At 38.4% G+C, this 17,480-nt stretch overlaps 1 protein-coding gene across 1 annotated transcript in view; it reads left to right on the plus strand.

Moving 5' to 3' along the window:
• Positions 1-17,480, plus strand: part of CLVS1 (clavesin 1) — a 95,723-nt gene that overhangs the window by 12,619 nt on the left and 65,624 nt on the right. Inside the window, exon 2 of the mRNA XM_009995540.1 lies at positions 12,764-12,938. Coding sequence (XP_009993842.1) covers positions 12,764-12,938 — 175 coding nt within the window. The remainder of the gene's footprint in view (positions 1-12,763; positions 12,939-17,480) is intronic.

The following is a 17,480-nucleotide window of genomic DNA, read 5'->3' on the forward strand; positions in this document are numbered from 1 at the left end:
AAGAGTGCATCCCACACATGATGGAGGAGCTTGCAGGGATTGAACACAGTCAGAGAGTAAATCAGTGACCCAGGAAAGAAATAACTCAATGTTTCCTACTTGTCACACAACTGTCTTGAGGATAAGGTCTTCTTTCATCCTGCTTCCTAGAAAAAGGAAACCTGAAATGTTCCCCACCCTGAGCCACAGACAGACTTCAGTCTTGGTCCAGCTGTTACATCATGATGGACAGGAAAAACCCTTTTGTATGCTTTTTTTGTGCCCTGAAGAATCTGTACATCTCCCAGGTGTGTGGTGGAAAATAAATCTCTTGGCTGCCAACTAGGCCTGGACTAGGTTATGGCTCACTATAAATGTCTGTAAATGCATCTTCAATGAAAAAAAATGTACCCAAAGAAATGACAATTGTTGCTACACTGATTGTATATTGAGAAAACAACCACTTGCACTTGGTGGTGCCAAGCAAATGAGGGTGGCATGCGAGTGAAGGGCAAGACCTGTTTCTGCATGTGGTGAATTGCTCTGGTGTGAGAATGGCAGGATAACAGAAAGGAAAGGGAAGGGAAAAAATGGAAATAGTTATGCTGAAAGAAGTTCCCAGCATCAGAAAGCAGGTGAGATTTGTGGCTCAACATCTCAGCTATCTGGATCCTCTGGGGAGAGGCTCTGGCTGGAACTGGCAGTAGAGCACAGGGGTGAAGTGCTGTATTTAGGCAGAGAGGTGGAAAGTGTTCATCAATGTCCTGTTCATACAAGGTCTTCCAGTGCTGTACTATGTCATGTAGTTTCCTATTTCTGGAATGAAAAATGGGTTAATTCATGCCTTCAGTCATGTTGTGGGGCCCTTAATGAAACTAGTGCAGATGACTAGGTCAGAATAGGTGAACTAAAAGTCTGTTTTCCAACTTTCATGAAACTGAGTTAGCAGAGTGCTTGGCTGAAGCCTTATCTAATTCTTTCAGAAGCTTACACATTAAAGGATTCATCCATTTCCAAATACCAAGAAGCTAAAGAACAGTTCAGGTTTTTTTTAAATAGTGTCTGACTCAGTAATGCATATACTGAAATGTATGTCATCAACCCAACAAACTCAGCTGTGGAGACAAAATCCAGCAATGAAACTATTAATGGACTTTAAATTAGATGTTTTCTTAAATACCTTATTGCTTAATATTCTTTTTTTGTGTAGAAACTAAACCAGTGCATTTACATGACAGTTAAACATGGTAGATTAATACTAAAATTGCAAAATATTAACCAAAGGTAAGTCAACTGAATGCAAGAGAATGGAGTGGTGAAGAGTTCTGCCAGATCAGGAAAAAACCCAGAGCCTGTTAATCAGTCTGGTTTCTGTGTTTTTGTGGAGTGAAAATAACTGCAGCATATTGAGATTCATTGTGCAAATACTTGATTTGTAGTTTTACTCTAATATTGTCATAAGGCCTTTTTAGTAACGTTTTTGTGAAATCAAAGTTTTGGTTGGAATAAAGAGAAGTATGTACTATAGTTGCTTTTCGGCAAATGAAATCTGCTGTTGAAGCAAATGTGTCTTCTTAGATCTATACGAATGGACTCTCCATACCTTATTTTCCCATTTCAATACACTCTAAACTGTGAGACAGTAACAGAGAAAAAATGACATCCAGTGTAGTACCAACAAACCTTGCAATTTTAACAAGCCATCCCATGACACCAAATAGTAGCTTTTATATATTAAATTTTCCTAAGACCATATCTCTTCCCTGTTACTTACTGTGCAAATGTCTTCAATGCCGTCTCCTGAAAAGTGAGCTTTGACACATTTAAAAAAGACTTGAAGGGGCATCTATTCCAATAAAACATAATACATTCATTATTACACCAAATCCTTTGCTTAACATCAAACCAATTAGATTGCAGGGAAAATTAATTGTGACTTTCTGTTTTTATAAAGTTTGGGGTTTTTTTTATGCAAAGGAATAGATGAAAGAAAAACAGGTTTTTCTTTCTTACCTCTAACACAGAAGTTTTCCTTCTGGCATTTTTCTCAAGGCCACATAACTAGACTTGCTGTGGCAATGTCTGCTGATCATTTTTTTTATTTCTCGTGCTTAACAGATCAGGATCTCCCTGCTGCCTGTATCTTCATTGAAATGGTCACTATTGCTTGTGTTTTGAGTAAAGATCCTGATTCTTCCAGCTAACTTGTTCCAGAGTTGCCTCTTACAAATACCACCAGAATGTCATTGTGCATTGAGTTCAAAAGCAGAAACGTTTTGACTGTTTATTATTTTCTGTACCTAACTGTTACATATGTTTCTCCATAAGGAATTATTTATAACTGAATGAGCAGTGTAGATTAGTGACTTCAATTAACCATATTTATTCAGTAATTCTCTGTATTGGCTGTGTGAGAATTCTTATTAGAGGTGTGGAAAATATCCCACATTAATTGTATTATCAACACAATAAAAAGCAATACAAACAGAAATAGAAGAGTATAAAACATTACATCATCAATGTACAGTTTCCAGTTGTTTAGGAAAGCTAAAATGCAGCCCTTTCCTCCAGAAACAGTAAACTCTGAAAGACTGGTTGCCAGAAGGCACACTCTCCTGTACAGAGGTTAAAGTGATTTAAAGGAGATTGCTAATAACTTGTGCAATAATTAATGACATTTTTCTTCCAGAATTCCTAACATTTCGATTCACGTGAAATTCTGTTTTCACCTCAACTGAATTGTAATAGTTGATAAACTACTTTGGTTTTTGATGGCAATTCCTGAGAAAATTTTATATTCTGCCAAAACAGTAACATAACCTTACTATTTTAAAGCAAAGACCACACTGCACCTGCTACCTGTACCCTATTAGGAACTGCCAGGTACCAGCAATTCATAGTGGCTTTAGGGGAACAGCAGATAGCAGGCTGGGCTTCCTTTCACTATTACCATATATTTAATAGAAGGCTCCACAACCCTTCTTTGGAATCTCAGCCTAAACAGCTACTAGAAACCACTGCTGAAAATATGTAACAAGAAGATCTATTCCTTCCTAATACCAGGAAAGAGCCTTCATGTTGATAGATCATGGAATTAGGCAGAGTTTATTGCAGACATGTAGGGTTTCAGCTCTTGATAATCAAACACAAGTAAAGCACAGATTAAATGTTTTAGGTAGTTTGCATGTCCTTTCTTTTTTATTTGTTTGTTTGTTTCCTTTTTTTCTCTCTTTTTTTTTTTTTTTTTTCTTTTTTAAACAGGAATATTACATACCAAGCCATTGCATTTACAGAAAATTAAGTATTCAAAAATTAAGAACAACTGGTCTTAGATTTTTAAAACATATTAATTTTTTTCCTTTTGTGATTATGGTATATTAAATCATGCTTAACATTTTATTATACCTTATTTTATCCACTGATCTTGCACAGGGGATATTTTGAGAACTGTAACACTGGCTGTCTCTAATTTTCAATTTGCAACCTGCATTTTAATAGTTTTGCTTTATAATTACTTCATCTGTTTTGAGAAAACTAGTCTAAACAGTGTTGTATTTCTAAATGAGCTTGGCCAGTCCCATTAATTCGTTTGGGTTGATGATTTGGAAAAATTTTCTCTTGGCTTATGTATTCCAGGGAGTCCTCCAAGGCTCTCCTCTTTTCCCTTTGTCTTGCAGTCCTCTCAGAAAAGTGTTTTGCAACTTCAAGGCAAAATCAGAACCAACACACAAACAACAAATCCCAAAATGAACACTAAAAAACCAAGACCCTTGCCAAGGACTGTTTAGTCAAAGAAACCTCATGTATCCAAGAAAAGTTTGCTTCCTCACTTGCAAAACACCAGGTGGTTGTAGTTGTCTCTGGATCTGAACAGTTTCTGTTCCTTTTACCCTCCTTCTTCTGAGTAAGTGGTAGTAAAATCCCCAGAACAGTATTTTATCTTCCATACAAAAATACACTTAGTAAAAAGCTAGAATTGATGCACAGTATAGAGCTGGTTGTACTTAATTTCTGTATTCAGCAATTCCCCTTCAAAAGGAGCAATCACCTCAATCCCTGTACTCATTTCAGAAGCATTATCATTCATACTGCCTATGGAAATAAATTAAACATGATTTCCCAGGGTTTCTCCTACAGCTAGATATGATTCAGACTGATGGTGTCTTCCATAACTGTTGTTTTCTACTAGTTGCTTATAAAGTTCACTTTTTATCAGTCTTTTGTTCATTGACACATTGGGGAGTCATGAATCAGTGGAATCCAGCTCTCCCAAAGAAACATCTGTCAGCTGTTTTCTGCATGGGAGATCCAATACCCAACAAAGTTTGAGACAAACCTGGAAAATATGGGTGAGAAGACATACCTTTTTCTAATCTTACTGGTAACATACGACCAGATTCCTCCTTGTCAGTTGAATTGCATCATACTTTTTCTCATCAGTATTCTGCAAAGTCTGGAGTCTTCTACAGATACCTTATTTAGACCTTCAGTGGATTTCTGGGAAAAAAAAAAATCTGATCTCTCAGAGAGAATGGGTTTTGCTATTAATTCCTTCACTTTCTTCAGCGTTGTTGCTTGAAATATGATGCACTCAAAAGTGGCTAGGGTGAAAACTGCTCATTTTTCTTGAGCTTCACAACACTGCTTATCCTTTTCAGAGTAACTGTGCAAAGCAGTTTAGTTGTGGTTGGCAGCATCATGATCCCATACACTGTTAACAGTCTTCTCTATTTTATAAATCTACAGAGTTACGTTTCTTTCTGGTCCTCCTCCCCTGCTGGGGAGGAGGTTGAATGGATGCTGGATGGTTGAATCATTAAAACAAATTTTCTTCATAATTTTTTCTGAAGAGATCTACAGTTAATTTTTAATAGACTGCTGTCTTATGAATCTTTATAGCATCTGAGTTCCTCAATGATAATTTATACACCAATAACAATATAACTTTTGTAGTTCTGAACTTAGCACTCTCAGAATATATGCATTAGTGAGCTGGTATTTGACTTTACCTTTTATTCTGCTCATCATTGAGGTCTGCTGTAAGAATGACTGGTTGCAACCAAAGGGACAATTAAGTAATTGTGTTAGAATTGTTTAAGGTAAAATATGTAAATATACAATTTAGTTAGCTAACAAAAAAATCTTACGGTGAAGTTTGCACTAGTCCTTTGAGAAAAGTTAATAAATATACAGGTGAGTTCTTGCCTTGCACATAAAACTGGTCCTTGTACTTCAGGAAAAGATTAGGATATTTTAAGTGGCAAAATTGTTATTGTAAAGCAGTAATATTCTTCTGAGTGAAGAAGTGCGGTAAGTGGTGATATGAAAAAAAGTAAAAGGAAAGTTGTGTAGGTTAGTGAAGACTAAAAAAAATATGGAAAATTCCAGAACAACCTAGGAAAGAAATTATGCAAATAAGTCTAAGTGTAGTGCAAGAACTTGTTGGATTTTAATATGTGGCCCCATCTTCTATGCAGAGCCTTTATCCCTCTTTACTTTATGCAGTTTTTTCTGGGTTTCCAACTACTTTTAACCTTTTAAGAACAACATCAGGTAATTATGGGCAGCACAATTAAGAAGTCTACTTATTGTGCAGTGATGGTCAGAAAAGTTAATTAGATGTTAGGATGCATTAAGAATGAAATGGAGAATAAATAGGAAACAATAGCATATTTTTTACATATGCTGATATTCTAAACTCACTTCAAATACTGAATTTACATTGTATTCTCTTAAAAAGAAGGAGATGTAAAAACTGGAACTGTCAAAAAAAAGTTTAAAAAAGTACTTAATTATTATAATGAACAAGTGAGGTAACTGCATCAGCCTGTTTCAATGGAAAGATGTGTTGAAGGTGCAGCTAGAAGAGACAGAGTGGAATCACACAGAAAAAGCATGATAGCAGGGAGATTGAATTGATGGTGTTATTTGTATCTTCCTCTAATAACAGAACAAAGGAGCTGTATAATTGCTTTCTGTGATTAAATAGTAGCTTCATAATGTTTGAAAGAAATCCTTTCCCTTTCTGTAATGAAAAATTAACTTGTGGAACTCAATGGTGCAAGAAATTGAGCAAAATAGCTTAGTATGATGCAAGGATGGATTTCAGTGCCAAAAGGGAATAAGAACAGGCTATGCAATCACACAGAATAAAATAAAACAACAGAGATCATCAATCCTAATGCTTCCAACCATAAGGCACTGATGTACCAGCATTCATTTTGTTCATTATTACTACGTCTGTGCTTTGAGGCAGCAGTATCACACCATTGGTAAGATCATGATAGGAGATTAAAAACTGCCCCTTAAACAGTATGCTGAACTGTGACCTTCAGTCTGTTCCCACATGTCATCTCTTAAATTTCTGACAGTGGAGACCACTAATCTGAGAGGCTTCACCCTGTTTGGTGCTGAGTGCTTTGCCCACCCAAGCCTGGGCTTGGGAGCCTACCCAAACCATTAGCTGTGGGCTGGACTGCCCTCCTGCACCCAGGTGGACTCCTTACAAGCAGTCACCAAGCTTGTGCTGTGATAGGTTGCAGTCAGTTGCCTGCTCCATTTGGAATCAACTATCTGGAGCCCTCAGGGAGGGATTTTTTGACCTCTCAGGACTATAACAATTTTATGTTTTATCTTGGAGTGATTCCCTGCTAGACAGTGTAACATGTCCCTAGGCTGAGGCAAAAGAAAGAGCAGATATCATGTCCCCATTCCCCTGTGTAGGTCTCTTCTAGAAGCTGGTCCTACCAGGGGCTGAAATAACCTCACCACCTTCCCAAGCACAAGGACTGTAAAGATCCCTATTTTGCAGCCAAATTGCACATAAGAAAGGGTCCTTGCACAGTGACAATAACATCAGGGACAAAACATTCATTCGGTGCCCACAGTATGAATGAGTGTATGTGGGAGGAGATTCGTAATGCTAACTTGAATGTGGAGTGTGTAATTCAGTGGCTATTGGTTGCTATGGAGTTCAGCTGAAGTGGAAAGTGATGACAAAAAACATCATCATATAGAAGAACCTCCAGCAGAAACATAACATGAAGAATATTTTTATGCCTTTAAGAAAAATATTTAGAAACATTTTTTGCATTATAAAAGAATAAAGCACTATGGTTTGTTTCTGCAGGCTGCTACATTTCCCCTTCTTGTTCCCCCTGGCAACAGCAGAAGCTTCCAGCTCACTCCAAAAGGAATTCAAAGCCAGCCAGGTATCTGTGGGTCACTGGCCTCCATTCAGTTATAAGTTCAGCAGTGGATTTCTAATGTTGTCAAATACAGATCAGGTGGCAGCTTAGTCTATTCTTTGTATCCAGTGCACTGGACTAATCATTTCCCAAGGAAAAAAACCAGTACACTTCTCTATCCACTCTGTTATCCTGAATGTAAGGTTACTTGGGAATTTTAAACTCACACAGATGCTGCGGGGAAAAACTTGCTGTCTTTTCATCACAAAACAGCAGAGATGCCTGTCTGAAGCTGACATACTGGAACAACCAAACATAGCTGCACTGGAAGTGACAGAAGAATAATTTGGAGCTGTGACATTAACTTAAGGCAACCTGTGTTTTACTCAGTAGGAGATTCATCTGTATTTATTCTTACTCTACAGAAATATAAAAAACTCCGTAACTTCACTTTGGCATGACAAGAAAGGGGCTAGAACCCTGCAAAATAAGAAAAGAAATAATCTCATATTGTTCTGCAAGAATTTATCCAGTTTATATATTGATGAATTATTCATATTTTTGCAGCTAACACATTTAAATAGCTTTGAATTGTTCTATGAAGAAAGTTACCCGTGGCTGGTCAAAACATTTGTTGTGAACATTTGCTGTGAATGCAACCCATTTTCTCTGTGAATCGCAGACAAGCTTTGCTAATTTCTGTGCACATATGCACTTTTCAGACCTAAAACAAATGAGACAAACAAGCCCTTTTCAGAGCTCCAGTCAGCTGTGAGTTCCTCTAATTGTTCATATGCTTTGGTGCAGGATTAGCCAAGTGAGTCACCATGTTTATTCACGATTATTCCTCATGCAGTATCTCTTTCTGGATATTCTTCAGCCAAGGGCAGCCCAGCTTTGTGAAGGGTTCGCATGAGGGGCCTTCATGCAATGTGATGCTCAGGTCATCCAGTGGTTGGGCCGACTCCCATTTCCTTCTGATGCTAGAGAGGCAAGGACTCATGATCATAAGTTTGAGTCAAGACATGAATCCCCAAGGGCTTTATGTCAGTAATTTCCAGTGCTCTTTTTCAGCAGAGTTAAGCTTTAAAACTCTAAAACACATACATGCAGTAAAAAGACTCAGAAGTTTCCTAAGTACACATTATCTGAAGTTGGGGATTTCTCATCAGAACCTCATGAGCAGAAAAGAGAAATTAATCTGCTGGAATAAATTACTTCATATGATTTTTGCTCAGCAGTTCAAAACCCAATGCTGACTGAATTTCAAGGGCTTTTCCATGAACAGCATACCTTGGCTATGTTTGGGAGCAATTCAAAATGCTCCTTCCTGGATTCTCCCTCCCACACCAGCATTATCTGCTGTATTGTTCATGTCTCCCTTTCTAAGCCTTTTCTTACAGCTTCTTCAGCTTTGATTAGCTCAAATAATTTGGGACAAACTGAGTATGCTTTTCTGGTCCTCTTTTTTTCTGCTTCCTCTTCTGAGCTTTACTCCCAGTGGGAATCCTCCATACAGCGCAGTGCCATCTCTCCCTCCACTAGAAGCTAAGCATGCATTTCTGCTCTCCATTGGTGATTTACTATGTGGAGAAGGAACAAAGCAAGATGTAGTCTCTTACCTGATTTATATCTATGCCAAGTTTGCAGCTTTCTAAATGTTATTCAGCTTTGGCTGTAGCTTTTCCTGAGGTGTACTCTACCATCTTCTCAGGTGTTCACACAGACTCAAGGTAACCAGTTTTACATTGCTCAGTCTTTTCTTAGCTTATGTTGAACATGACAGTGTAGCTTCACTTCTTTGTTGCTGTTAAGAGGTGATAAATTAATTTATTTGGTATCCCAAGACTTTTTTAACAAGAAACCCCTTTTATCTGCATTTGAATTTAAGTAGGCCAACTTTTCAATATAACAGAGGCTCTTACCACAAAGTAACTTAATGTTAAGCTAAGCTATCTGCAGCTGCCAAGATAACAACACTGGTCCAAACTTTATTAGCTTGATGTCTTGTGGGACAATCAGGATTTTTAGTGTCTGTTTTTGTTTACTACCATACAATCTTATTGACTTCAGCTGCCAGTATTTCTGTATGTTCATTCTTTTAACCATCTGAATAATCCCATTAATTTCAGCAGCATGCCTAAAAGAGACCCTGTGCTGGGCTCTTCAGAGAGGATAACGTCAAAAGCCTTTACTGGTGCTATCATCTCCAAAATGCATCACTTTATTGTGGAATGTCTTTTGACTCAGTTTTCCAACAGTCCCTCAGCTTTATTATTCATGTTTCTCTTCTAACATGCAAATAGATAATTTAATTTCTCTGCAATGTCTTTATCCCCTTTAATTGTTCCCATTGCACCCTGGTACTCCACTGAGCCTTTTGGTTCTCTCACATCCTGCTTACACCTCTTATAATTAAAGAATGTCTTATTTATTTTCATGTTATGCCTTTGGCTACTCTCCCCACCAAATCCCTCAGCTAAACAATCTTCATTTTTGTTTTACATTATTGTTCCTTAAGACTACCTTCTGTTGGGCTAACTTCCCATTTTCCAAAGGATATTTGAAGAGATTCTTTTGTGGTACCTTTCCATTCAGCCAAGGCAGATAGACCCTCTCCCCTCCTTCCTCCTTTTTGTCTTTCTGGGGCTTGTGCAAATCTTTTGTAACTCATTAGTGGCTCACTTCAGTAGGCTCCACGCTGAATCCTCACAGCACCTTACACATTTCCTTTTGTGTAATAGTAATTTATTTCTCTTTTTGGTGTGTGTGAAATGGTTAAACTGATGGGGGAGGGGGCTGTAGGAGGGAAGGGAACATTAAGGAAAGGAACAAAAGAAATGGACTCATAGAAAGTGGTCCTTTGTTCGTGCACAGAAAATTATTTGGATGCAAATCAGTCACACTGCTGAATGATTTGTCTCCAAGCATCAAGATTAGGGGGCAGAGGACCCCATCCTCAAGTGGCACTCTGTCTGATTTCTATCCAGGCTCAGCATTCAAAAAACAACATGCCTGCAAACAGCCCACCTGGAGGACTTGTGCTCTGCTTTCATGTCCCCTTGTACTCATCTGAAAAAGGCCTTTGTGTTCAATTTGTGTTATTTCCCACATCATGTCTTAAAACTGCAAATACATAGAGGGGGAGAGGGATCTGGGCAGGGGACAGCCAGATTTGTTACACACCAAAAAAAAACCTGAGTGACATATCTCCCAGGCAAATAATTTCTACTGCAAGTACAGGAAAGCACAGGTGAGTAATTGCTTGATACCTGGTAATTTATGTAGACACCCAAATAAAGATTGGAATTCCTGAGCATAGAGTGTGACAGGAAGACTTTGCACTCAGTCAAATGAAATATTTCATTGGTATTTAGAGTTTAAGTGGATTACAGAACATGCCTTGTATGCACCACTTCCATACAGCCTTACTGAAATCATTACACAGTCTTTAAAATCATCATGAATATGGGTTTGAATGTTCTATTAAGACCCACCCCCTTGCCCTCTCCCCCCCTCCCCCAAAAAAAAAAGAAGTCTTCCCACAGATGAATGATGAAAAATGTTCTTATCACCGTGTGGCCCTGTTTTCATACTTCCAGTAATAATAAGTATTTTGTTCATTTTACATTTTGCAAATGTGGGTTAAATTGAGCTCAGAATTAGCCCGTCTTCCTCAAAGTAGCCAGAAAGCCCATTCATGAATGCTGTGTTGATGCCAAAAAAGTGAGTGGAGAAGGCTGGCATATGTGTGAGGACATTTTTCGAGCCACCACACACCTCTAGGGCCTTCTACAGGGCAGTTTTCATGGAAGGCTTGCTCACCTGGATAGGGATGCTGGGGTAGGATATATTAAGTAGATATAGTCTAGGGGAGCAAGTCTAGCTAGTCCAAGTGTAGTGATTTCATGCTGATGTTTAGAAGTCATCACCCATATCACAGTTTTTAAAATAAATTTAGACTAAAAATAAGTGTCAGTTGCCAAACCAGTCTGCATGTTTTCCCTTTATGTTGCTAAGGCGTGTACTCCTTCAGCTTGTCTGTTTAGCACAGCACGATCTGGAAAGGTCAAGGCTGTCCTGTTGCTGCAAATGTGGGAGGGGTGGACTGGTACCCAGCAGCAACAAAGTTAAATAACTTTAAGCTCTACATACTGCAAGTTGCCTCAGCAATTACACTTCAGAGAAGCTTCTAACTCAGGCAGAGAGACACAGTTAAGAAACTTTTTTAAGGACCACATCTTTAGAGAAAAAACGTACATTTCCACTTGAAACCTGCTAAGAACACACTTCACCATTTACTTCTAAAAGAAATTTATAATGTGTTGCTGCTGTTCAGGTGTAGAGGTCTTGACAGTAGAGAAGTTTGTTTTGACTGCACGTAGTGGGTTTTTTTTTTCTCAGGCAGTTTGAAACAACGCACTTGTAGGCTATGATGAGTTGTTTTAAATTAAATAAAACAGCAGAAGAGGATTAAATTAAAATGTCTGTGGGAGAACATGGTGGGAGCCTTCCCTATAATAGACTCCAGGCCCCATCTAAATTTGAGAATTATGAAGAGGTAGGAAAGACTGCAATAGCAGTATGTTGCAATTCCAGTTTACACAAGGTTTAGCTTGCTTTCTGAAGATTTCCTTACTTGTTGCTCTCTAAAATAATCTCATTGTTTGCAAATAATCTTAACAGGAAGGATGGATGGTGAGACAGCTGGATTCAGCTTTCTCAGGTGTAAATATGGAATAAGTCATCAAAGCATCCAATTCGCTTTTGAAAAATGCATGAGACCAAAGTAGAGAGTGGCCCAGGCTTCTCAGTTCAGACTTTGCCATTAAAGAAAACATTTCACTGTTTTCTTCTCTGTCACTTGTTATCTTCTTCAGGGCCTCCAAGGTTTCTAATTATTCTCCCAGAGCTGAGGGGAGCCTTGCAGCCAGGCTACTGGTAGCTGCTAATTAGTAAAGAGTTCCCATTTTGAGTGCATGCAGCTATTTTCCATGTTGTCTTTGGTTTGCAGAAATAAGGCAACAGTCAAACTTTATTGTGCAAAGCCTTGGATCATTCCCGCCACTCACGCAGGAAGCCAGGGAGCCTAGTTGTAACCATACCATTGATATTAATACTGTACTTATTTATTTCCTTTTCTGGTTTTCCTCTTTATAACAGAAAGAAAATGAGGGGGAGAGGGGAGGGAGCAAACAACTAAACAAAAAAACTGGTAAAGTGTATCCAAGGGACCAGGGATTTAAACTGATAGCCTGAATCCATTTCATTTCACAACAGAGAAATATTTTCCCAAAGTAGCTTAGCTAAGATCTATTGTAAGGAATGCCAGAAGAATCAAAATGATTTAATTCAGGGTTTATTTTATCCACCAGTGAGCAGGACTTATCATATCAAGCAGAGGAATGTGACTTTTGGAGCAGGAGCGCTTTAGTGACACCTCTGAAACAACTCTCTTTTCAGAAGAATTCTACAAGAACAAATCCCCATCTCCTGCTCATGCCCCATCCATAGCAAAGCTGACTGTCTTGAGGTTTGAAGACAACTGCAGCCACTGATTTATTTATTTATTTATTTATTTTCTGCCTTGGTTTTAGGAACTCCTTCATAGATATCCTTCGGGCTATTCTACTGTCATTGGAAGTGCTCATTGAAGACCAGGAGCTTCAGATAAATGGCTTCATTCTAATTATAGATTGGAGCAACTTCTCCTTCAAGCAAGCCTCCAAGCTTACACCATCTATCCTCAAATTGGCTATTGAAGGGTTACAGGTAGGTGAAGGGTAATATATGTACCTGTGACTTCTATTGCTGTAGCTGGTGATTTTTGCCTTATCAGGTATGGGGGGTGAAGGATGGTGGGAGAAAAATAATCAAGAATGCTGTAATGTCCCATCCCTTTGCAGCATTGATTGATTTTCAAACATTTAATTTTCACTGTGTTTTACTTTTATTTCAGCTGTAAATCAGTGTAATCGATGTGTGTGTTACTGTAGCATTAAGGACAGTTAGAGATTTGAAGTTTAATCCATCTGAGAGTTCAGAGGGATTAAAATCCAGCAACATCTGCCTTCTGAAGTGTTCAGTCCACATGCAAACACATCTGTATGCAGAGGGAGGGTGGCAGGAGAAGAGAGCAGCTCCCTCAGCAGATGGAAATGAGATGTGGTGTTCACGAGGATGCATTTGAATTGGAGGGAAATGAGGAAGAGGGAAGACTGGCTTCCTGTGAAGCCCTTGTTCTGACTGCTTTAATTTGTCACACAGGATCCTGTTACATTATGGTTCAGGCTGTTCAGGGGCTGTGCATCCACTTGGTGCTTTCAAATAAATAGGAGAAAGCTGAAACCATGTGGTGTCACAGGGTTAGGTGGAAAGTGAGGAGAAGGCAGCTGGGGCATAATAGGGCAACCTGAGGATGAGGCTAAGATGTGGTGTTTAGAGGGAACTTGAAACTTTAGCCCTTTTGCACTGGAGTCTGAGCCTATCTATGTTGTTAGACCTAGGCTGGATTTTTAGGTTTGAAGTAGTTTGGCACAACCTTATTAACTGTGGGTATTCAATAGAATCCAAGTACTATTTAGGATGGAAGAACCTTTGGAGATTACCTTGTCCAACCTCCTGCTCAAAGCAGGGCTGATTTTAATCTTAGACCAAGTTGCTTAAGAACCACACATTTCATGTAGCTTTTTATTTAAAAACAGATTTTGTAGGTCATTGTTTTTCCGATTTCTTCTTAGTACTTTTTGGGTATCCTGCAGTCATAAATACCTCCAGAATAATCTTCCCTGGTGTGTTTGTATTTAAACTTTAACTTAAATACTAGAAAGGACAATTTGTTCAACAATTATTTTTACTGAAACATTGTCCACAGTTACATCATGATTACCTCTACTTTATGTTATTATTCAAATATGAGGTAGAAAAATCTGTGAGCAGTTTTAAGCCTGTGTTTCCCTTTTGTGGGGAATTTTCATCTCTTCTTACAAATTAGAAACTCAAGCTGTGTAATTAGTCCCTATGACAATACGTTATCTTCTCCCGCTACTGCTATCACTTCATCTGCCTTCCTTCACAGAATAACATTTTGTGGTTAAAAAATAAAATCCTCCAGCTAGAAGGAAGGAGAAAGCCAAGTGACACTGATAATGAAATCAAATTCCAGGGAGGTGTCCTTCTACCTGTACAAATTTTGCACTTCTGCTGCTCCAGTAAGAGGCCAGTCCAGGCTTCATCCCATGTGATTTCTGGCCACAGCACTCCCAGGTTGTCTACCCACTGTGTGGCATGAGTGGGACATGTTCACCTTATGGCAGCTCCAGCTTTGAGCAGCAGAAAAGAAAGTTAATCCTTTCAAAGCCGGTTTTGCCTGTTCTGCCTGTTTACAGGCTCTTCTTCAGCATCCCCATTACCTGGAGGAAACCTTCAGTTTACTTGCAGTTGTTGACAACAATGATTCTGGAAGTACCAAGGCCTGGAAGTACCAAAGCTTGCCTTATGATGGTGCCATTAGCTTGTGCTGGGCAATTTGAGAAGGCTGCCTTTCCTCTTAGTGGGTGGGCATTTTGTTTCTCATTTAGAATCACATTACTGTTGTCTGCTCCATGATTATGTCCAACTGGGATAATGTGTTCTAGACTTTTCTAACCACTGGTGGGCTTGATGAGTTGTAGGAGTTGTGAAAGCTCCACTCCAACTTACCAGGTTTAGAAGCAAGTAATTCATGCTTACAAAGCATATATTTAGCAAGCAATGTAGGTGGGAGTTCTTTAGAAGTGGCTTTTTTTTTTTTTTTCCTAGCTCTAACAGTTGCTGTGGAAGTATCTTTGTTACGACTTTGTTCCATTATTATTTTTAAAAAGAACTGCTGCTCTCCTAATGTAAAATTTCTGTCACATAATTGAAATGCAGGTAAGACCTACATACAGAAAAAGAAGAGTCACCATATGAGTTTTGTATTGCACAAGGAGGTCACTGAAAGTTAAAAGGTCAGGTTCTGCTCTCATGAGGTGATGACGTCTGAAAAAGATTGAGATTGGTTTGGCTCCTTGTTGTTTGTCACAGCTAAGGTGCTGTGCATGTTCAGATCCTCAGAGAGGCAGAATACATGGCTATCCCAGTCCTCTAACAAGAGGTTTTGGGTCATATTAGGTCCTGTCTAAGTCTAATGAACTGAATGGAAGAAAAAATATTTCTCTTTTACAGTTTTTGGTGGGATCAAACCCATATGTTCATATGTTGGTATCTGAACTGTCTCTAGTCATAGTTTTAATGCCACAGTTGAACCATTTTTCTATAGACCATCTATTTCTGAAACATAGAGCTCCGAAAATAAATAGTAGTGTATCTAATTATTTAAATTTATGCATCTTCCTTTCAAATTACTTTAAGGCAATTCATATATCGACAATTCATTTTTTGCATTTGTATTCAGTTAATTATTTTCCTCATAGTTGCTGCAGTGTGTTATCACTAAGTGAAGAGAACAAATATTGCACAGGTGCATATGTGAATTCATTCTGTATTGCAAGAACAACACTGGTCAAATCAGATAGACTTGGCTGCAGAGATTAATATGTTGTTATTATATAGGATGCTCAGTCCCAAATACTGTACAGTGTCTAAATGCTCAAGGAGATGAAGTATGAGTTACATCACCACGTGGCTGAAAGTACATTTTGCTCAATACTACATTTTGTTCTGTTTGGATATCTGCATATATTGCATCACATAAGATAGTTCATTATATCTCTACAGGACATCTACTCTGTTTCTCAGTTATGCTATTTAATGACTTAAAAGTAGCCTAATGCCTGCACTTTAAACAACAGTTGTTTAGATGCTAAACAAGTATTTGTATGGTATGACAATTCTTGTTATGCCACAGCAGTGCAGGGACAAATGTGTTCTTAGTGCCTAAACCATCCCTGATTAATGAACTCTGCTCTTCTATCACAAGGCAATTGCTACCCTATGCTTTGACCTCATACAGTGCTCCTTCCTACACCTTACTGATCTTTTGAGTTTTAACACATTAAAGAGAAGATTGTCATGTGGATGGAAAAGTGTGGAAAGAGATGTGCATAAAACCAATCTATTTTGCCAACAACTTGATGAGTTTTGAGCTCTGATCCTTACTGTTTTAATGTGAGCTGTTTTTCCCCTTCACATTATATTCCTCCCTGTTCTCTTTGTCTCTGAATTTATACTTCTTTGTGTGTCATGCTGATCCTATAATTATCTTGTGATGGTAGACAGAAATGATTGTGGCTTAAGTTTACCAGAGACATATATTTTTGCATTTTGTGCAACAGTTTAGAAGCATCAGAGAAACCCATGTTGCAATCACAAAGCAAGTAAAGGAAGTAAACTGTGGTCACTAAAATCCTTTTTAGTATGCAGTATGACCATGTATGCTGCTGACCAGTGCATCTGAAGACCTGTAACAAACATGGGAAAAACCCAGACAGGATTTTTTATTTTAGGGTGTTCCTGCCAATGACTCTAGAGAACCACAATTTGCTTCTGCCTTATCCAAGTCCAGAGCTATGTATTGCAGTTTGTGTACATCTATTCTTGTATCCATATAGAAATTCCCCCAGCTAGTCTTCTGAGCTTAAATGCAGCAATTTCTCCAACAGCATCTAAATATATTCTAAAACTTTCAGACCAGCACAAGGTCTGATCTCACTTGCTGTTGCTTTGATGAAAACAAAGCCAGAAGGCCACTGCCCACCAAGACCCAGCTGAGTGGATTATGGCACAAATCAGAAAGTTGGATTCAAAACTGACCTGAAGATTGGTTCTGCACATGAGAATAACTAGTACTGCCTTACACAAAGCCTAACCTGCCCCAAGGCTGTCTCAAGGTACTGAAACAAGTTGGATATATGGTAATATAATAGAATCATAGAAGGGTTTTGGTTTATATCCTGGCCATATTCTTTTTTTTCTCTGATAATTCTGCAACATGCAATTGCACACATATATGAGAGGACCTTAAAAAAAAGCCCTAGATGCCTACTTTGTAGTGATGGATCATTGTAGGAATGATCTTTAGGGTTCAACAAGGCTTTGATTTTAACTTTCACAATTGTTGCAGCAATTAGCAATAACAACAGGGAACAACCAAGATCAACAAACAGGGATTTAGTCCCAGATTTTCTTTGGTAATAGCCTAAGAGAAGCTATGACCAGCAATGTCCCTTAGGAGATCCATTTAAGTTATTTTCTTTTTAAAAGTTATCTTCAGTTAATCACCATCCAGTGAAAACTGGAAACTGATATTTCTGGGAGGAGAGGGAAGTAAAAGTA

The sequence above is a fragment of the Chaetura pelagica genome, unplaced genomic scaffold, assembly GCF_000747805.2.
Source record: "Chaetura pelagica isolate M959 unplaced genomic scaffold, ChaPel_1.0 scaffold83, whole genome shotgun sequence".
Taxonomy (NCBI): domain Eukaryota; kingdom Metazoa; phylum Chordata; class Aves; order Apodiformes; family Apodidae; genus Chaetura; species Chaetura pelagica.